Consider the following 16462-nt stretch of genomic DNA (forward strand, 5'->3'; position numbering starts at 1 on the left):
ACGAGTGATTTAGGTTAAGTGTGATTTCCCCTAATGTAAGTATTGTGCAGTGATTCATATAGTGAATATCGGGGTAAATAAGATCACAGTGAGAAGTTAAAGGACGAGTGTGTGGAACAAGATCTGATGAACTATACCTATGAGTGACATCCCTGTTATACAGTTAATAAGCCTGTGCCGCCTGGAGATCCCCCTATAAAGACATACCCCCATTACTGTGAAGGAATATTGTGAAAGGGAGTATTAATGGTATTCTCTCCCTCCCCTACGCTACCCATAAATCTTGTTTATCACCCTCTCTCACTCCAATATCCCGAGCAAGTGTGAATCAAGAATAAAATCGATTACCAAAGTCCCTCTGCTAGTGGAAACCATATAAACTTCATGGCTAATATCTGCCGCCCTCCAGTATTACCATAACTTTCCCCTAGCCGTCACAAGTCACTCCCCGCACCTCCCCTATCTCCTCCTAGTGAGACTCAATCCCCCTCCCGCGCCCCCGCGCGCGCCTATATTTATTGCACTCCTGATACACTCGGATTGATTGTGTTGTCATTACTATCAGAGAAGCAAGTATCCTGCGAGATATACATATCCTAGATAAGGTTTTATATTGCTATGTATTGTGCTATAATATCTGCTGATTTGTCCTATGTCTGATTGTGGTAATATACGTGTAATGGTTGTTGCCTAGAGTTTTTGTGTCCTGCCTCTCTTTATTGCACTAAGCTCCGGTCTCGAAAGAGGATCCCGCTCCACGTTAGGTGAAATAGGAATGAGAAGTCATCCTAATTTCACCTAGCATTACACTGGTGACCAGCGGTGGTTCTAGACCCGGGTGTAAAAGAGAGGTAATCAGGAAATATTTAGCAAAATGGCAACTAAACCGCACGTTCAGTTACCCAAATTTGACCCCGACCAGTATGATATACACACATATCTGGCAATAATTAAACCCTTACTGGATATTGGCTTTGAAAATGACCAACAAAAAATTGCAGTCACACTACCACTGTTGGGTAAAGCAGTGGCGAACATAGCGCCGAAAATCGTCCCAGAACTATCCTGGCAGAACTTTACAAAGTTCACTGTACAAGCCATCACCCCATCATTGGGGAAAGTAGTGGCTCCATCCAAATTGGATAGTTTTTCATTCGACGGGGATTTAGATAATACCCTGATACAGGCAAGACGCCTGGTTACTGCTGCCTACCCGGAGGCAAATGAGGAAACCCGGGATCAGCATACATTTAACACTCTGCTCAGAGTACTCCCAAGTGTTGTGAAACAACACTTCACTATCCATGACCCAACAGGAGACATGGATAGAGATATCAGTTTAATGAGGCGCCTTTTAGCTGTCCATGCCACCCCTCAACGCATCGGCGAAATAAATCAATTCCCCGTTGACCTCATCACCGTCAACCCGTGGGAATTTTCTCCGTGCTACCACGGATGCCCGATCCACAACATCCGTGAGCAGCTAGAAGCTGCCCGGTGCAGCCAAATGACACGAGGGCGCTTACAAACCTCCCCACCATACGCAAATTCCCCTAAGCCTCAGGGGAAGAAAATACAAAAAAGGAAACACAAAAAGCGCCCCCCAACTGCCCCCGCATCCTCACATCTCCCCCAGTCTACGACAGGGGGGAACGTTATCTTTCCTTTTCCTCCCCTCTCACTATCTCTTCTGTTCTGCCTTCTCCTATTCCTGCCCCTAGTTCTAACCTACCCACCCCACCTTCAACCTCACCATCCCCACGGACCACCACCTCATCCCCAATAACCCCACCAGATGCCTCGCCGCCCACCACACCCTGCACCCCACCACCCATCACTCTCTCACGAGCTCAGCCCCCTGCTACCACCTGCACCGCCCCATCCCCGAACATTCAGACAACCCCATGAGGCCGCATCTCCCCACCACCACCGGCTCCCTCTCCCCCTACACCTCACCCCACCTTTCCTTGCCTCCGATGACACACACCACCTGCCACATCCCACTCCACAGCCCCTGCCAAGCCACCATGGTTCCAGCACCGCACACCGTCCGCCATCACCCCCACACCTGCACCATCCCCTAGCTTCGTACCCACCGCCCACCCCACACCACTAGCACAGAACCCTGCTACCTCCCAAACCACCCCACCACCAAACACCAGGATGGCGCCACAAGATCGCACTCCCTCCTTGCCACCTACCCTCCAAGCCAACTCTCCTGCCACCTCACCACCGCTACCGACCCCACACCCCCAACCTCCCCCTGCTCCCGCACCGCCTGTCACTTCCACATGCGAGTGCTATGTTTCCTCCTCGCCATCCCCCTCCTCGCCACCTCCCCTACCACCTCAGCCTCCACCGCCTCCACAATCCCCCGCACCTCACCTGACATCTCACCCGCCACACCTCGCTCACCCTCACCCCTTCCCTCCACCGCCTCACCCTTTCCACCCAAGCCCACGTGCCCCGCCCACCCCGCCACCCCCGCAGGACAACCCACTACCATCGCCCTCTCCCCTCCACACCTACGCACACCCACTCCGATGATCTCACCTTCCACCGCGCCCCCAACGCACGCGACAGCCCGTGCTAACTGGCCCCGCCCACCCCGCATGCCTACTTCCCCACCCACACCCACCCTCAGAACCACCACCACCACCCCCTCCGGGCGTCTCTCATACCCACCCACCCGATACACACACACCCCTACACCGCCCACCTCTCCACGACTTCACACCATCAAGCTACATCAGGCCCAAATCTCCTCTACCTGTACTCCCCAGAGACTCAACACCGCATTACCACAGCACAAAACCCGGCCCTTACCCTCGGTATCCAGCATTCAGCTCCCAACCACACCGACAGCCACACCAAGCAAAATGAGAGTGAAGCAGGCCATATGGGCACCTACCCTTGGCAGGAACCACAGACTCCGCGGGCCACACCACCTGCTAAACCTCCTCCAGTCTACCACCGCCACCTCCACACTCTTCCTCACCTGCGACCCAGAACAAGAAGAGAACCCCTACACTGTCGCCTGGCAAACTGCACTGCAACACCTCCAACCTGTGTACACCACCTCCAACACACAAGCGTTCCACCTCCAGCCACAAGGACGTGACATTTTACAGGGGTACAGTGGTAAAATGCGTGACTTAAAGAACAGTGCCCCCGAAATATACCATAGTACCCCCGACGACAGGGCAAGCCAAACACAGCTCAGTATGCCCGAGGATGCGCCGACACCCCCACACGGACCCCGTGGGGTAGCCGCCACCAGTCACAACCACTCCCGGCAACAGCGACATATGTCAGCCAGGGCCGTGCGCCCCTATGTCATGCAGCCACCACGCTGTCGCCGCCGTAGGAGAAAGACACTACCTTCACGGAGTGGAATTGTTGAGTCAGCTAGGGGTGGAGTTGTAAAAGACACTCCAGACGGCGCCCCTCTGGTAGAGACGATCTATGGTCGCTCCCATCCTCGTGAGACGATCTATGGTCATTCCGAAAGTGCTCCGGTAGAGACGATCTATGGTCGCTCCCATCCTCGTGAGACGATCTATGGTTGCTCCGAGAGTGTCTTGGTAGAGACGACCTATTGTCGCTCCCTTCCTCATGAGACGATCTATTGTCGCTCCGAGGGTGTGCAGAGAGAGGTAAGGAGAAAGACATCCCTACGGCAGGAGACTAGAGTCCAGGCTTCCTGTCCCAGAGTGACCTAGCCAGGCCTCACAGCCTCCCCTGGTCTCTGTTCCCCTACGCCTGGCTCTAGAGCAGACGCACCTGATGGACCCCAGTGGAAGTCGCTGCCGCAGCCCTCCCCTGTCGGCGCCCCTAGACGCTGGAAGACCGCAGCCCACAGTCCCTCTCGGTTCTCCCCAGGACACCCGGGCGCGACCTCCCTACGCCCCCACGACGCCGTAGGCCCTCACGACAGGCCGGGACTTATCACAAAGGTTCCTGGAGCTATTCGGCCCCAGTCCCGAGGGCCACACGCCTGAACCAAGCCCGGAAGTCACGGGAAGCCCAGGACGCGAGAGGACACCCTTACGAGTTATCCCGTGCCCTCTCGGCACGCCTCGCATTGGTGGTGCCCCTAGCCCGGCAGGATTGCCGACAACATGTTCCTGCCTATCCCCCTGATGAATACGTGTGATACTGTAGTGCGAGTGATTTAGGTTAAGTGTGATTTCCCCTAATGTAAGTATTGTGCAGTGATTTCATATAGTGAATATTGGGGTAAATAAGATGACAGTGAGAAGTTAAAGGACGAGTGTGTGGAACAAGATCTGATGAACTATACCTATGAGTGACATCCCTGTTATACAATTAATAAGCCTGTGCTGCCTGGAGATCCCCCTATAAAGACATACCCCCATTACTGTGAAGGAATATTGTGAAAGGGAGTATTAATGGTATTCTCTCCCTCCCCCACGCTACCCATAAATCTTGTTTATCACCCTCTCTCAATCCAATATCCCGAGCAAGTGTGAATCAAGAATAAAATCGATTACCAAAGTCCCTCGGCTGGTGGAAACCATATAAACTTCATGGCTAATATCTGCCGCCCTCCAGTATTACCATAACTTTCCCCTAGCCGTCACAAGTCACTCCCCGCACCTCCCCTATCTCCTAGTGAGACTCAACCCCCCCTCCCGCGCCCCCGTGCGCGCCTATATTTATTGCACTCCTGATACACTCGGATTGATTGTGTTGTCATTACTATCAGCGAAGCAAGTATCCTGCGAGATACACATATCCTAGATAAGGTTTTATATTGCTATGTATTGTGCTATAATATCTGCTGATTTGTCCTATGTCTGATTGTGGTAATATACGTGTAAAGGTTGTTGCCTAGAGTTTTTGTGTCCTGCCTCTCTTTATTGCACTAAGCTCCGGTCTCGAAAGAGGACCCCGCTCCACGTTAGGTGAAATAGGAACGAGAAGTCGATCCTAATTTCACCTAGCATTACAGTGCCGACGGTGCAAAACGTCTCCATTAATCCCAGCGATGTGTTGGTGCCGACAGCAAAATTCGAGCGCTGTAGCGCATCTCTAACTGCTTCAATGTGGCTAATTTTTTGCTAAGGAGTAGCTTAATGTATTGGCAACATTGTGCACAAGCACTTGTAGCACTGAGTTTGGTTCTGCATGGCTGGGTAACATCAGTGTGCCACTACCGGGCTAATGTATGGCCCGGCCTGCACTACATGTGCATGATATCTTAGAACGAACGAACGAACGAAGTGTGCCACTGTCCATCACAGTGTTAGAATGTCGTGGAAGTCACGCCATTTTTCTGCCTCATTGGGCTGGAGAAGGCGGTTAAAACTGTCACATGGACCCTCTGTCCCTTCATTTAGTGATTCTATAGAAGAGGAAGACCTGGATGACTCTTCTGGGGAGGAATATGAGCCAGTGGAGAAGGATATTGAGAATGGGGATTCCCCCATTCTCCTCCCCCGTTCTCTCTCATCCCGCCCAGCTGGGTGGGAAAACGTAGCTCACAGCTTGGGAAACTGGGCTAGAAACAAGATGGATAGCCATCCTGCACTTATTTCTCCTATAAGGGGTACTTATGGGGGCTTTTCCTTGCTTTATATGTCCTTTTGGATTGTTTTTATAGCAGTTGGCTATAATTTATAAGAGTCATGTGCGCTCTCAGCTTGAATATTGCTCACCCTTGTGGGATGGTTGTGGAGATGTTGCATTAAGACAACTAGATAAAATTCAGAATAAAGCTGTTAGAATCATTAACAACCCTGCCATTACATATAAGCTACCTCCCCTGCAAGTAAGAAGGAATGTTGCCTCCCTTGCATTATTTTACAGATATTTTTTTGGCAAATGCTCAGACGAAGTTGCGTCCATGGTGCCACCTCTCCATGCCTTCCCTCGTGCTACACGGGCATCTGGTAGCGCTCATGACTGGAATGTCACTCAACCATATTGCAGAACTTCTGCCTATCAGAATTCTTTCATTCCCCGAACTGCATCTCTCTGGAACTCGCTTCCCCAGAGTTGTTTTCCTCCAAATTTCAACCTACAACTGTTCAAGTCTGACTGTTACAGATATTTTATGAAGAGAGGACACCAGTAATCTGGTGTATGGATTATTTTTTTTTTCCATTTGTTTTTCCTTCCTCCGTTCTGTTATTTAAAAAAATATATATATATTTATATATATATATATATATATATATATATATATATATATATATATATATATATATATATATATATATATATATAATTTTTTTCCGTTTTTGGTCCGGGATCGGGTGGGTATATAATTGCAATAATGCCTGGGATGGTACGGGTTAAGATCTCCTACAATTATTACTAAGCTGAACTGTGATGCTTTCCTAATTTCCTCCCAAAAGTATTTGTTATCTTCCATACTTAATTTTGGAGATCTGTAAATAGCTCCTAAGACTAATATCTCCCTATTGTTACTAATTTCAACCCAGAGACTTTCGGTGTCCCTATTTACTTTCATGTCTGCATTATTGTAACAGTTTGATGAATCGTTTACATAAATAGCTACCCCGCCCCCCTTTCTTCCCAGATTGTTTGACAAAAATATTATAGCCCTTTATCTGATATTCTGCTAAAAACTCTCAAGTGTCTGTATTTATCCAGGTTTCACTAATAACGGCAATGTCTATTTTCTCTGTACAAATTAAAGCCCTCAGTTCATCCATTTTATTACATAAACTCCGGTTGTTTGTGTAGTACACTATCGGGTTATTACGAGCAGATATGCCTCTACCTTGGGACTTGCTATTTTTTTACTTTATTACTTACTGGGAAACTCTTTACTAATATAACATTTTTTTTTTCACTTATCGCCCCTCTATCATCACTTGTTCTGTCCTCTATCATCACCTACTCAATTTGAGGTGCCTAAGTGAATGTATCTTCACTAATGGTTGAACTGTTGTTCTTACTTTTGCAAGTCTTGATGCATCAATCCAAACATGGTAATAATGATTTCTGAGTGCAGTTACTGTAACTTCCTGTATGTCTACTTCTCAACCTCAAAAAAAAAAACTCTAACTCCCTATATGTCATTCCAGCTAAAACAGTAACTCCCTGCCTGGTACGATTAGTCTCATCCCAACTATACATGGCACTCCATTCATAAAACTGGTCCCAGCTGTCTATGAAAGGTATTGCATTATCTTTGCAATACCTTTAAAGGCGGCAATTAAAACCTATCGCCCTGCTCGACCATTCCCTCTCAACCCGCCTCTTAGGCAGAACACCGAGTACTACAGGGGTCCCTCCCCTCTCCCTAACCTTCTCTAACACCAACTTCTACTGCTGCCACAGTACCTCACTCTTACGCCTACTAATATCATTGCCTCCTACACTGAGGCACACAGTGGGTTTGTCTCCACAATCCTTCATGATATTTGAATTTTTTTTATCACATTACCCATTCTGGCCCCTGAAAGACACATGGTCAGTGAGTGGAGTATACATGGGTCTGTTAAGATATCTTACCTGGGAGTCTCCAACAATGGAAACATTTTTCTTACCTTTCTTGTTCTCATTATACTTACCTTTACGGGATGTTCTCTCACCTTCCTTCTCCTCTACTTCCCTCTCTGCCTTCCCTTCACATTCGTCCCGTAGTGCATCGAATGCATTAGTGGTCTTTATTTCCACTTGCTTCTCTAGGGTGAACTTTGTTGCACCCTTGTGAACAAGTGTCCAACCTTCAGTCTTTTTCTCTCTCTCCTCCAGCATCTTCAACAATTCCCTTATTTGTGACTTCTCCTGCCTAAGAACCTGTACCTCCCACTTCAGTTCGAGAAGTTCTTCCTTTATTTCAAGGTAGTTCCTCTTAAAATTTGCAGCGGGGATACAACTCTCCGTAGAGGAAGCCATCACGTACAAATTCACACAGAGGTATAACGGATCACTACGACACACTAACAGCACTGTCACAGTTCACTAGCACAACACTATCACAGGAGACGTCTGAGCAGACTGATCTTACGATAGCGACTCAAAAGCTTTATGTGATGGATGATTTTCTTTTTTTTTTCTTTTTTTTTTTTTGTTATTGCTGTCCCAAGACAATTTTATAAAGATTTTTAACAGAAGAGTTTACAGCAGATGTAGCCTTCATTAACCCCTTCTGTACCATGGGGCTCTACCAAGCTGAGTAAGATGGTGACTGAAATAAAAATATATTAGAGAAATGGTGTCACCGAATGTAATGAGGTGTACAATGCCGAATAAAGAATGAAGGTTAGAGAAGAACGCTTTCCCGTGGTGGCACTGATACAACCGGGTGCCTCGGCTGCTCAGTTATATGAATATCCTCCACCTTTCTCCCTGTTCACCAAAAGGATGGTGATGGACTGCTGGATATGGACAACTTCAGCAAGCAACCCACTAGCTTCTCGTTCACATGACACTGGGGCAACATAAGCAATAACAAGAATGCAGCATTTAGAGAGCAAATACCTCAGAGAACGCCTATACCAGACAATCAAATCACCATGAAAATTTAATGAACTCTTCCGTTGCCCACGACCCAAATATCCACAAAATTTCATTGAAATCCATCTGTAACTTTTTGAGATATCTTGTGAAAAAGAAAAAGAAAAAACAAGGTACTGAGCCAGGACTCTAACAGATCACAACCAATATTTAATTAAATTTTCCTTGGTCCATGACTGGCATATCCACAAAAGTTCATTTACACCCATTTCTAACATTTTGAAATGTGGAAAAACAGGAAACAGAGGTGAATACATATCCTCCTTCAGCTCCTTTGGTAATAAACAGCATTTGTGAAAACCTCCTAAACCTCAGAGAGTACGACCCAGTGTTTGTGTTCCTCAAGATGAGCAGCAACATGTACACGGGCCAGTGTGTGTATTATCACACTAACCTGGCGATGGAGTGGGACGCCTTCACGTGGTTGCACTGATAACACTGAGTGGCTCATCTGCCTTGTTATTCAACCATTCCTCGATTCTCTCCCTGTCATCCGAAAGGAGGAAGGTGGAATGCAGGAGAACGGCAACTTCAACCAAGGGTCTAGTTTCACCATTCAGCCGGGATGAACAAACTACCAGATTAACCCCTTTGCCCCGAGGGCTTCTTGTTTTACGTTAGTCTGGCTATCTCCAAACCAAGTTATTCAACTCGTAGAGGGTGTTAGTAGCGAAAGGTTACTGAAGGCTGCACTGCAACTGCCACCTACATTTCGAATATCTACCCTTTTCTGAATAAAACTGTCTTGAAATAGCAAAAATGGAATAAAAAATAGGGCAACGGACCGAAAGGATAAAATGTTTGGTGACCCAATTAATCAGTGTCTTAATAGACCTACATTGTCCTTACAAAACTCTCATCCCATACCAATCCCCCAACATCCCCCTCTTTCTCCTACCCAACTTGATCCCCAGTAACTTATCACCCATCTCCGTCCTTGCTCTTACCTAACCTAACGTTTGTGGTGGCAAATTTGATTCCGGATTTTTCAGGGAAAAGCAGTTTTCGTAGTTTTCGTTTTTAAAGGCTCCAACATGCTTGCATGCGTCGGCCTTGGTCACCTAATGGCGGCTCTCCACGCTGCACGATCCATTGCAGCCTCCCTGTTCAGTCCCTTAACCCTAAGGTCACACTTAATGACCTCGTCCCATGTCTTTCTCGGTCTACCCCTCACAACCCCACCCCCAATATTAACATCATCCCTCATCCTTTCCACATGACCAAACCACCTCAATCTACCTCTCCTCATCACAACACCAATACACTCCAGTCCCATCCTACCTCTCAACTCTTCCATTGTAAACCCAGCCCCTCCAGGCCTTGGACGCAGGGACGCACTGCACATCCACCTAATCATTGTCGTTTCTGCACGTCTGAGCCGGCGAATATCTTCCTCCTTCACTGCCCAGGTCTCACTGCCATACAGCATTACACTCCTAACACATGCTGCATACAAAGACCCCTTAGCACGTAGGGAGAGCCCTCTCAATGTCAGGAGAGGCAAGAGCTCCCTGAACTTCTTCCAACCACTTCTCACCCTAGCCACAGAGCTAGCTCCAGCCCCACCTCCAGCACACAACATGTCTCCCAAATAACAAAACTCTTCCACACACTCAAGAGATTCACCAGCAAGTTCAATCCTTTCACGTCTGACAATCTCCACCTGCTCACCCCGGCACGCCGTACACATAAAATCAGCATTATCTCGCAGTCTACCTCTGATACCACTACATCTCTTATGCACCCACTTATCACACACACCGTACAAGATGGAATTACTTCCCACGCCCTTGTGGCAAACTGCATATGGCCACTCTCCCTCGTCTTTGACAGTACCGCCACCAACCCTAGATATCATCACTTTTGTTTTATCTGCATTTATCCTTAAACCCTTTTGCCCCATACCATCTCTCCACTTCCCAAACCTTTCCTCCGCCTCCCTTTCATTCTCTGCAATCAACACCAAATCATCAGCATACAACAACTCCCACGGGAGTCCGTTTCTAAAGTCACGTGAAAGGGCTTCAAGTACCATGATAAACAACATGGGACTCAAGACTGACCCCTGATGCACACCAACATTCACGGAAAACTCATCACTCAAATCTCCATTCACTCTCACCTGGGTGTGAGTACCCACATACATGGCCATAACCACCCTAACCAGCCACTCCTCCAAGCCAAGCTTTCTCATTGCCCACTTCACCACCTCTCTAGGGACTCTGTCAAAGGCCTTTTCCAAATCAACAAAAACAAAATAAAGATCCCTTCTCCTACCAATATATTTTTCCTGAAGCTGTCGAACAATGAATATGGCATCAGTGGTCCCCCTACCTGGCATAAACCCAAACTGCATCTCATCAATATTCACTCTTTCTCTAATCATACCTTCTAAAACTCTCTCCATTACCTTCATTATCTGATCTAAGAGCTTTATACCTCTATAATTTCCTCTTTCCAGGGCATCACCCTTTCCTTTATACACATTTACAATTATACTCTTCAGCCAATCATCTGGGACAACACACTCATAAATAATCCTATTTATCAGGTCAGTGACTAAACTCACCCCTATATCGCCTGAGGCCTTCAACATTTCGGCAGTCAACCCAGACACACCTGCTGCCTTCCCCACCCTCATCCTGCCTATTGCCTCACTCACAGTAGCAGTATCAATCAAAGGCCAAGGGCCAGACACTGGATCTGCTGGCTCCAAACCTTCCCTGTCCCAGTCAAACTCCTCATTCAACAACCGAGTATAATGCTCTCTCCATGCATCTTTAATATCCTCGCTGTTCACCACTACCCTTCCTTCATCATTCTTCACACACTGCTCACCTATGATATCCCGATTATCCCTCTTCACCTGACCTGTGTGAATATTATTTCACTTCATTATCGCTGCATTCACTTCTGATCCTTATGACACCATGTATACGTTATAAAAACATCCCACTAAGATCATAACGTCAGATCTGAATGTGCCATTCCAAGCATATCATAACAGATGATGTTAATTAGTTCTCAAGTACCAGATAACGTGTTACGATTGCACAAGATCAGTATTTTGTTGGTGTGCCGTAGATAGAATATGGACCCTGAAAACGACCTGCCTGCTCGTTTCCAGAGTTGGATGTATAAAATTAAATCCCTCTAACAAATCTCTCCCCCTCACTAAACCCCCTCCCCCTTTGACCTTCCCCACTAATCCCTCCTTCTTTGCTCCCAGACGTGTGCAGTGCGTCCATGGCCTATGTGGTGAACATGGCTACTGTGAGTGTCTGCCATGCTACTCCGGTCCTTCATGTCAACACTACGGTATGTACACAGCCATATTTGTACACCTTGTTGCATATACTGTCGTGAGCAAACTTTCACCGACAATCCCATGTCAACAGTTTGTCCTGCCTTCCATATTTTTCATTCCTCATAAACGACAAAGAGTATCCTTCCTTTTCATGCATTTTTGTTGTGTGCTTCATACTGCTAATAAAGAAAAAAAAAAGTCATGTAGAATCTTCCATCGCCGCAGCCGGCAAGCAAGCGTCAGCATACCTTTGGACGTGATGTAGAGTTACCTCCACTTCTAAAAAGTACAGAGGATGGTGTGTTTGGTGAAACGTGGCACCACTGTGTTTGTTTACATCGTGGTAATAGTACGTAAATGGACAGACCCGGCAGAGCTTCCCCTCCGCGACAGTGTGTAGTACCCACAGAAACAATGTTCTATCAAGTATTATTCTCTCTTCAGATCCAAGTGTTGGCCACGTATGTAGAGTGGAAGGTAAAGAGAAAAAAAAATAGTAATGCCATTGGATCCCATTGCCTCTCTGACAGGAGATGACAGTGAGGCGAGGTGGAACAGAGGGGAGGGGGGACAGGTGGTGGGGACGCATGTGTCGAAACTTTGTCGTGTTTCGTTTAAAAAGATGAAGGATGTGATTATACAGATGTTTTGAGGTGATGTGTAACTCCGTATGCAATAACGTGTATTGGATGAATGTAGGAGTCGTAATGATCATCATACAATGTGGAGAACAACTGTAGTTGAGCATAAATGTTAGAAGGTGTGATGTCCGGTGTTTCGAAACGTTGTTCACCTGAGTCTAGAGAGTGTGCGACTCAACTGCTGTAACATTTCTGTGGCTGAAACAGGGTGGCCATAAATGATTCATGATTAAGCATGTGACACACCGGTCATGCCATGTTGTACATCATCCAGTCTGTTTTATTGTGAGGAAAAACAAGCCTTATATTCTCAAATCATGGTATAAATCGATGTCCTGTTAAGTAGGATTATAGCTAGTTTGAGTGTTGGACAGCTATTGGCTTGTTCTGCGAAAATATTGTGCAGTCATCATACTAATGGATCACGCGGAGGTAATGAGATAATGTATTTGTATAATGAGTGCATGTGTTGTATTATAAGAATTGAAATAACGGTGTTACAGATGTTAATTTTACAAATGATGTCGCTTTCTTCGAAGTGCTATTTCAATAGTCTCGATAGTTGTGACACAACATCCACAAACATTGATTATCGTATATTATAGGCTACTCTCTTCAAAACATTCATACATTTGTTTTCATACAAGTATTACACATTCAGACCCTCCTTAGCTCCAGACGCATTATACTGTACTATTTAATAGTGTGTCTACACCCACACACTTTTCATCCAGAGGGAGCAATATTTCCTTTACCATGCATGTCTGTCCGTTGTCTGCCATTATAACACAAGGTTTTAGTATGTGGCCACGGCTAAACAAAATATATCGGTGGCGTGGTGCTGCTGGGAGAGTGTGAAATTGAGTATAGTCTACATATGTTTGTGCAGGGAGTCTGGTAATACACTTCACCGACTTATTCGCACTCATACCAAGATAGCAGCCAAAGTCGCGGTTTTGATGACTAAACTGACTGACCATTGAACACTCTTTCACCTCCCAGCACTCTAAATGAGGTCCTGTTTTCAAGTAATAGAAACATGAAGTAGTGCAGTGAACAATGAAATTTTATATGTAAAGCAAGGAGTGTATTTTGCACTGTGTCATCATACAGTCTTATACAGTACAACACAGCCAAGGATAAGCTGGACCTACGGTAGGATAAAGGTTGAGTGCTGCTGGAGCGTCTAGGTAAACGTAAGCAACATTGGTGCACCAGCACCTGGACGGTAAAACCCAACCACCGCGCTTAGGAACAATACCCCAGGGATCTGAAGCTACCCCGTCATCCTGTAGATATACACAAGATCATTGATAAGACTGCAATCTCTTTGTAGTGATGCGATTTGATAAGACAGTCAATATCAGGTCTCGTTACACATTATACGAGGAAGAGCCGGAATTTTGAGAGAGAGGGAGAGAGAGAGAGAGAGAGAGAGAGGTGTCTCTCTCTCATTCGTTATATATATATATATATATATATATATATATATATATATATATATATATATATATAACGAATGAGAGAGAGACACCTCTCTCTCTCTCTCTCCCTCTCTCTCAAAATTCCGGCTCTTCCTCGTATAATGTGTAACGAGACCTGATATTGACTGTCTTATCAAATCGCATCACTACAAAGAGATTGCAGTCTTATCAATGATCTTGTGTATATCTACAGGATGACGGGGTAGCTTCAGATCCCTGGGGTATTGTTCCTAAGCGCGGTGGTTGGGTTTTACCGTCCAGGTGCTGGTGCACCAATGTTGCTTACGTTTACCTAGACGCTCCAGCAGCACTCAACCTTTATCCTACCGTAGGTCCAGCTTATCCTTGGCTGTGTTGTACTGTATAAGACTGTATGATGACACAGTGCAAAATACACTCCTTGCTTTACATATAAAATTTCATTGTTCACTGCACTACTTCATGTTTCTATTACTTGAAAACAGGACCTCATTTAGAGTGCTGGGAGGTGAAAGAGTGTTCAATGGTCAGTCAGTTTAGTCATCAAAACCGCGACTTTGGCTGCTATCTTGGTATGAGTGCGAATAAGTCGGTGAAGTGTATTACCAGACTCCCTGCACAAACATATGTAGACTATACGCAATTTCACACTCTCCCAGCAGCACCACGCCACCGATATATTTTGTTTAGCCGTGGCCACATACTAAAACCTTGTGTTATAATGGCAGACAACGGACAGACATGCATGGTAAAGGAAATATTGCTCCCTCTGGATGAAAAGTGTGTGGGTGTAGACACACTATTAAATAGTACAGTATAATGCGTCTGGAGCTAAGGAGGGTCTGAATGTGTAATACTTGTATGAAAACAAATGTATGAATGTTTTGAAGAGAGTAGCCTATAATATACGATAATCAATGTTTGTGGATGTTGTGTCACAACTATCGAGACTATCGAAATAGCACTTCGAAGAAAGCGACATCATTTGTAAAATTAACATCTGTAACACCGTTATTTCAATTCTTATAATACAACACATGCACTCATTATACAAATACATTATCTCATTACCTCCGCGTGATCCATTAGTATGATGACTGCACAATATTTTCGCAGAACAAGCCAATAGCTGTCCAACACTCAAACTAGCTATAATCCTACTTAACAGGACATCGATTTATACCATGATTTGAGAATATAATGCTTGTTTTTCCTCACAATAAAACAGACTGGATGATGTACAACATGGCATGACCGGTGTGTCACATGCTTAATCATGAATCATTTATGGCCACCCTGTTTCAGCCACAGAAATGTTACAGCAGTTGAGCAGCACACTCACTAGACTCTGGTGAACAACGTTTCGAAACACCGGACATTACACCTTCTAACATTTATGCTCAACTACAGTTGTTCTCCACATTGTATGATGATCATTACGACTCCTACATTCATCCAATACACGTTATTGCATACGGAGTTACACATCACCTCAAAACATCTGTATAATCACATCCTTCATCTTTTTAAACGAAACACGACAAAGTTTCGACACATGCGTCCCCACCACCTGTCCCCCCTCCCCTCTGTTCCACCTCGCCTCACAGTCATCTCCTGTCAGAAAAAAAAACAATAGGATCCAATGGCATTACTGTTTTGCTCTCTACCTTCCACTATGCATATGTGGCAAACACTTGGATATGCAGACAAAGTTTGACTTGATAGAACATTGTTTCTGTGGGTACCAGATACTGTCGCGGAGGGGAAGCTCTGCTGGATGTGCCCATTCACTTACTATTACGACGATGTAAACAAACACAGTGGTGCCTCATTTCACTAAACACTCCACCCGCTGCACTCCTTTGAAGTGGAGGGTAACTGTCCATTCCTCTAGAAAACATTTCACCCCATCACATAGCTTGAGTTGCGAGAGGGTTGCCAGAAAGAGGAGCTTACCTCGTCTTTGTACATTGTCCCAAGACTGGCATCTGAGAGAGGTCTATTACTTTAGTACAGGTGGGTATACTATGTTAATTTTAAGTTATCCTAAAATAGCCATCTCTCCATCTTGAATACCGAACTGTAACAGGAGATAAACATTGGAATACCGTGTTAACGAATAGGTGGTATGAAAAGGATGTAAAGCTGCAAAACTGTTATATAAAACCATTGAGCTTGAATCCTTTTTTACAACCCGTTAAATTAATAACAAATTGTGTATGCCATACAGGATCACATTCCCGTGATCTTAAGACACCTTCCGGCAGTTTTTCTTTACCATTATACCATTACACAGGGCCTTTTAACCCTTCAAATATTTTATTCTGGCTACCGCTGCACTGTCATAATCCACTGAGAGAAACCCCTGTCCCTTTAACTATTCTTTTATGTTGTCTGTGAAGTCTGTGTCGATGACCAATAAAGGCAGAATTAGTAAACGTTAAGAGGATGTTTGTATTTCATATATTACTTTTTACCTCTATAGACAGTCTTATTCTCAGTAGGGTAGACTTTCCAAACTGCGGTGACTTGAT

At 45.5% G+C, this 16462-nt stretch overlaps 1 protein-coding gene across 1 annotated transcript in view; it reads left to right on the plus strand.

Annotated features, from left to right (window-relative positions):
- The first annotated feature begins 8156 nt into the window (after positions 1-8156).
- The window catches only part of LOC145398678 (uncharacterized), a 90159-nt gene continuing 81853 nt past the window's right edge, over positions 8157-16462 (plus strand). Inside the window, exons 1-3 of the mRNA XM_080271482.1 lie at positions 8157-8176; positions 8833-8889; positions 11747-11835. Of these exons, the coding sequence (XP_080127608.1) occupies positions 8157-8176; positions 8833-8889; positions 11747-11835 (166 nt within the window). The remainder of the gene's footprint in view (positions 8177-8832; positions 8890-11746; positions 11836-16462) is intronic.

Source organism: Coenobita brevimanus, chromosome 46 (genome assembly GCF_032717465.1).
Source record: "Coenobita brevimanus isolate Jiangsu-jjx chromosome 46, ASM3271746v2, whole genome shotgun sequence".
Taxonomy (NCBI): domain Eukaryota; kingdom Metazoa; phylum Arthropoda; class Malacostraca; order Decapoda; family Coenobitidae; genus Coenobita; species Coenobita brevimanus.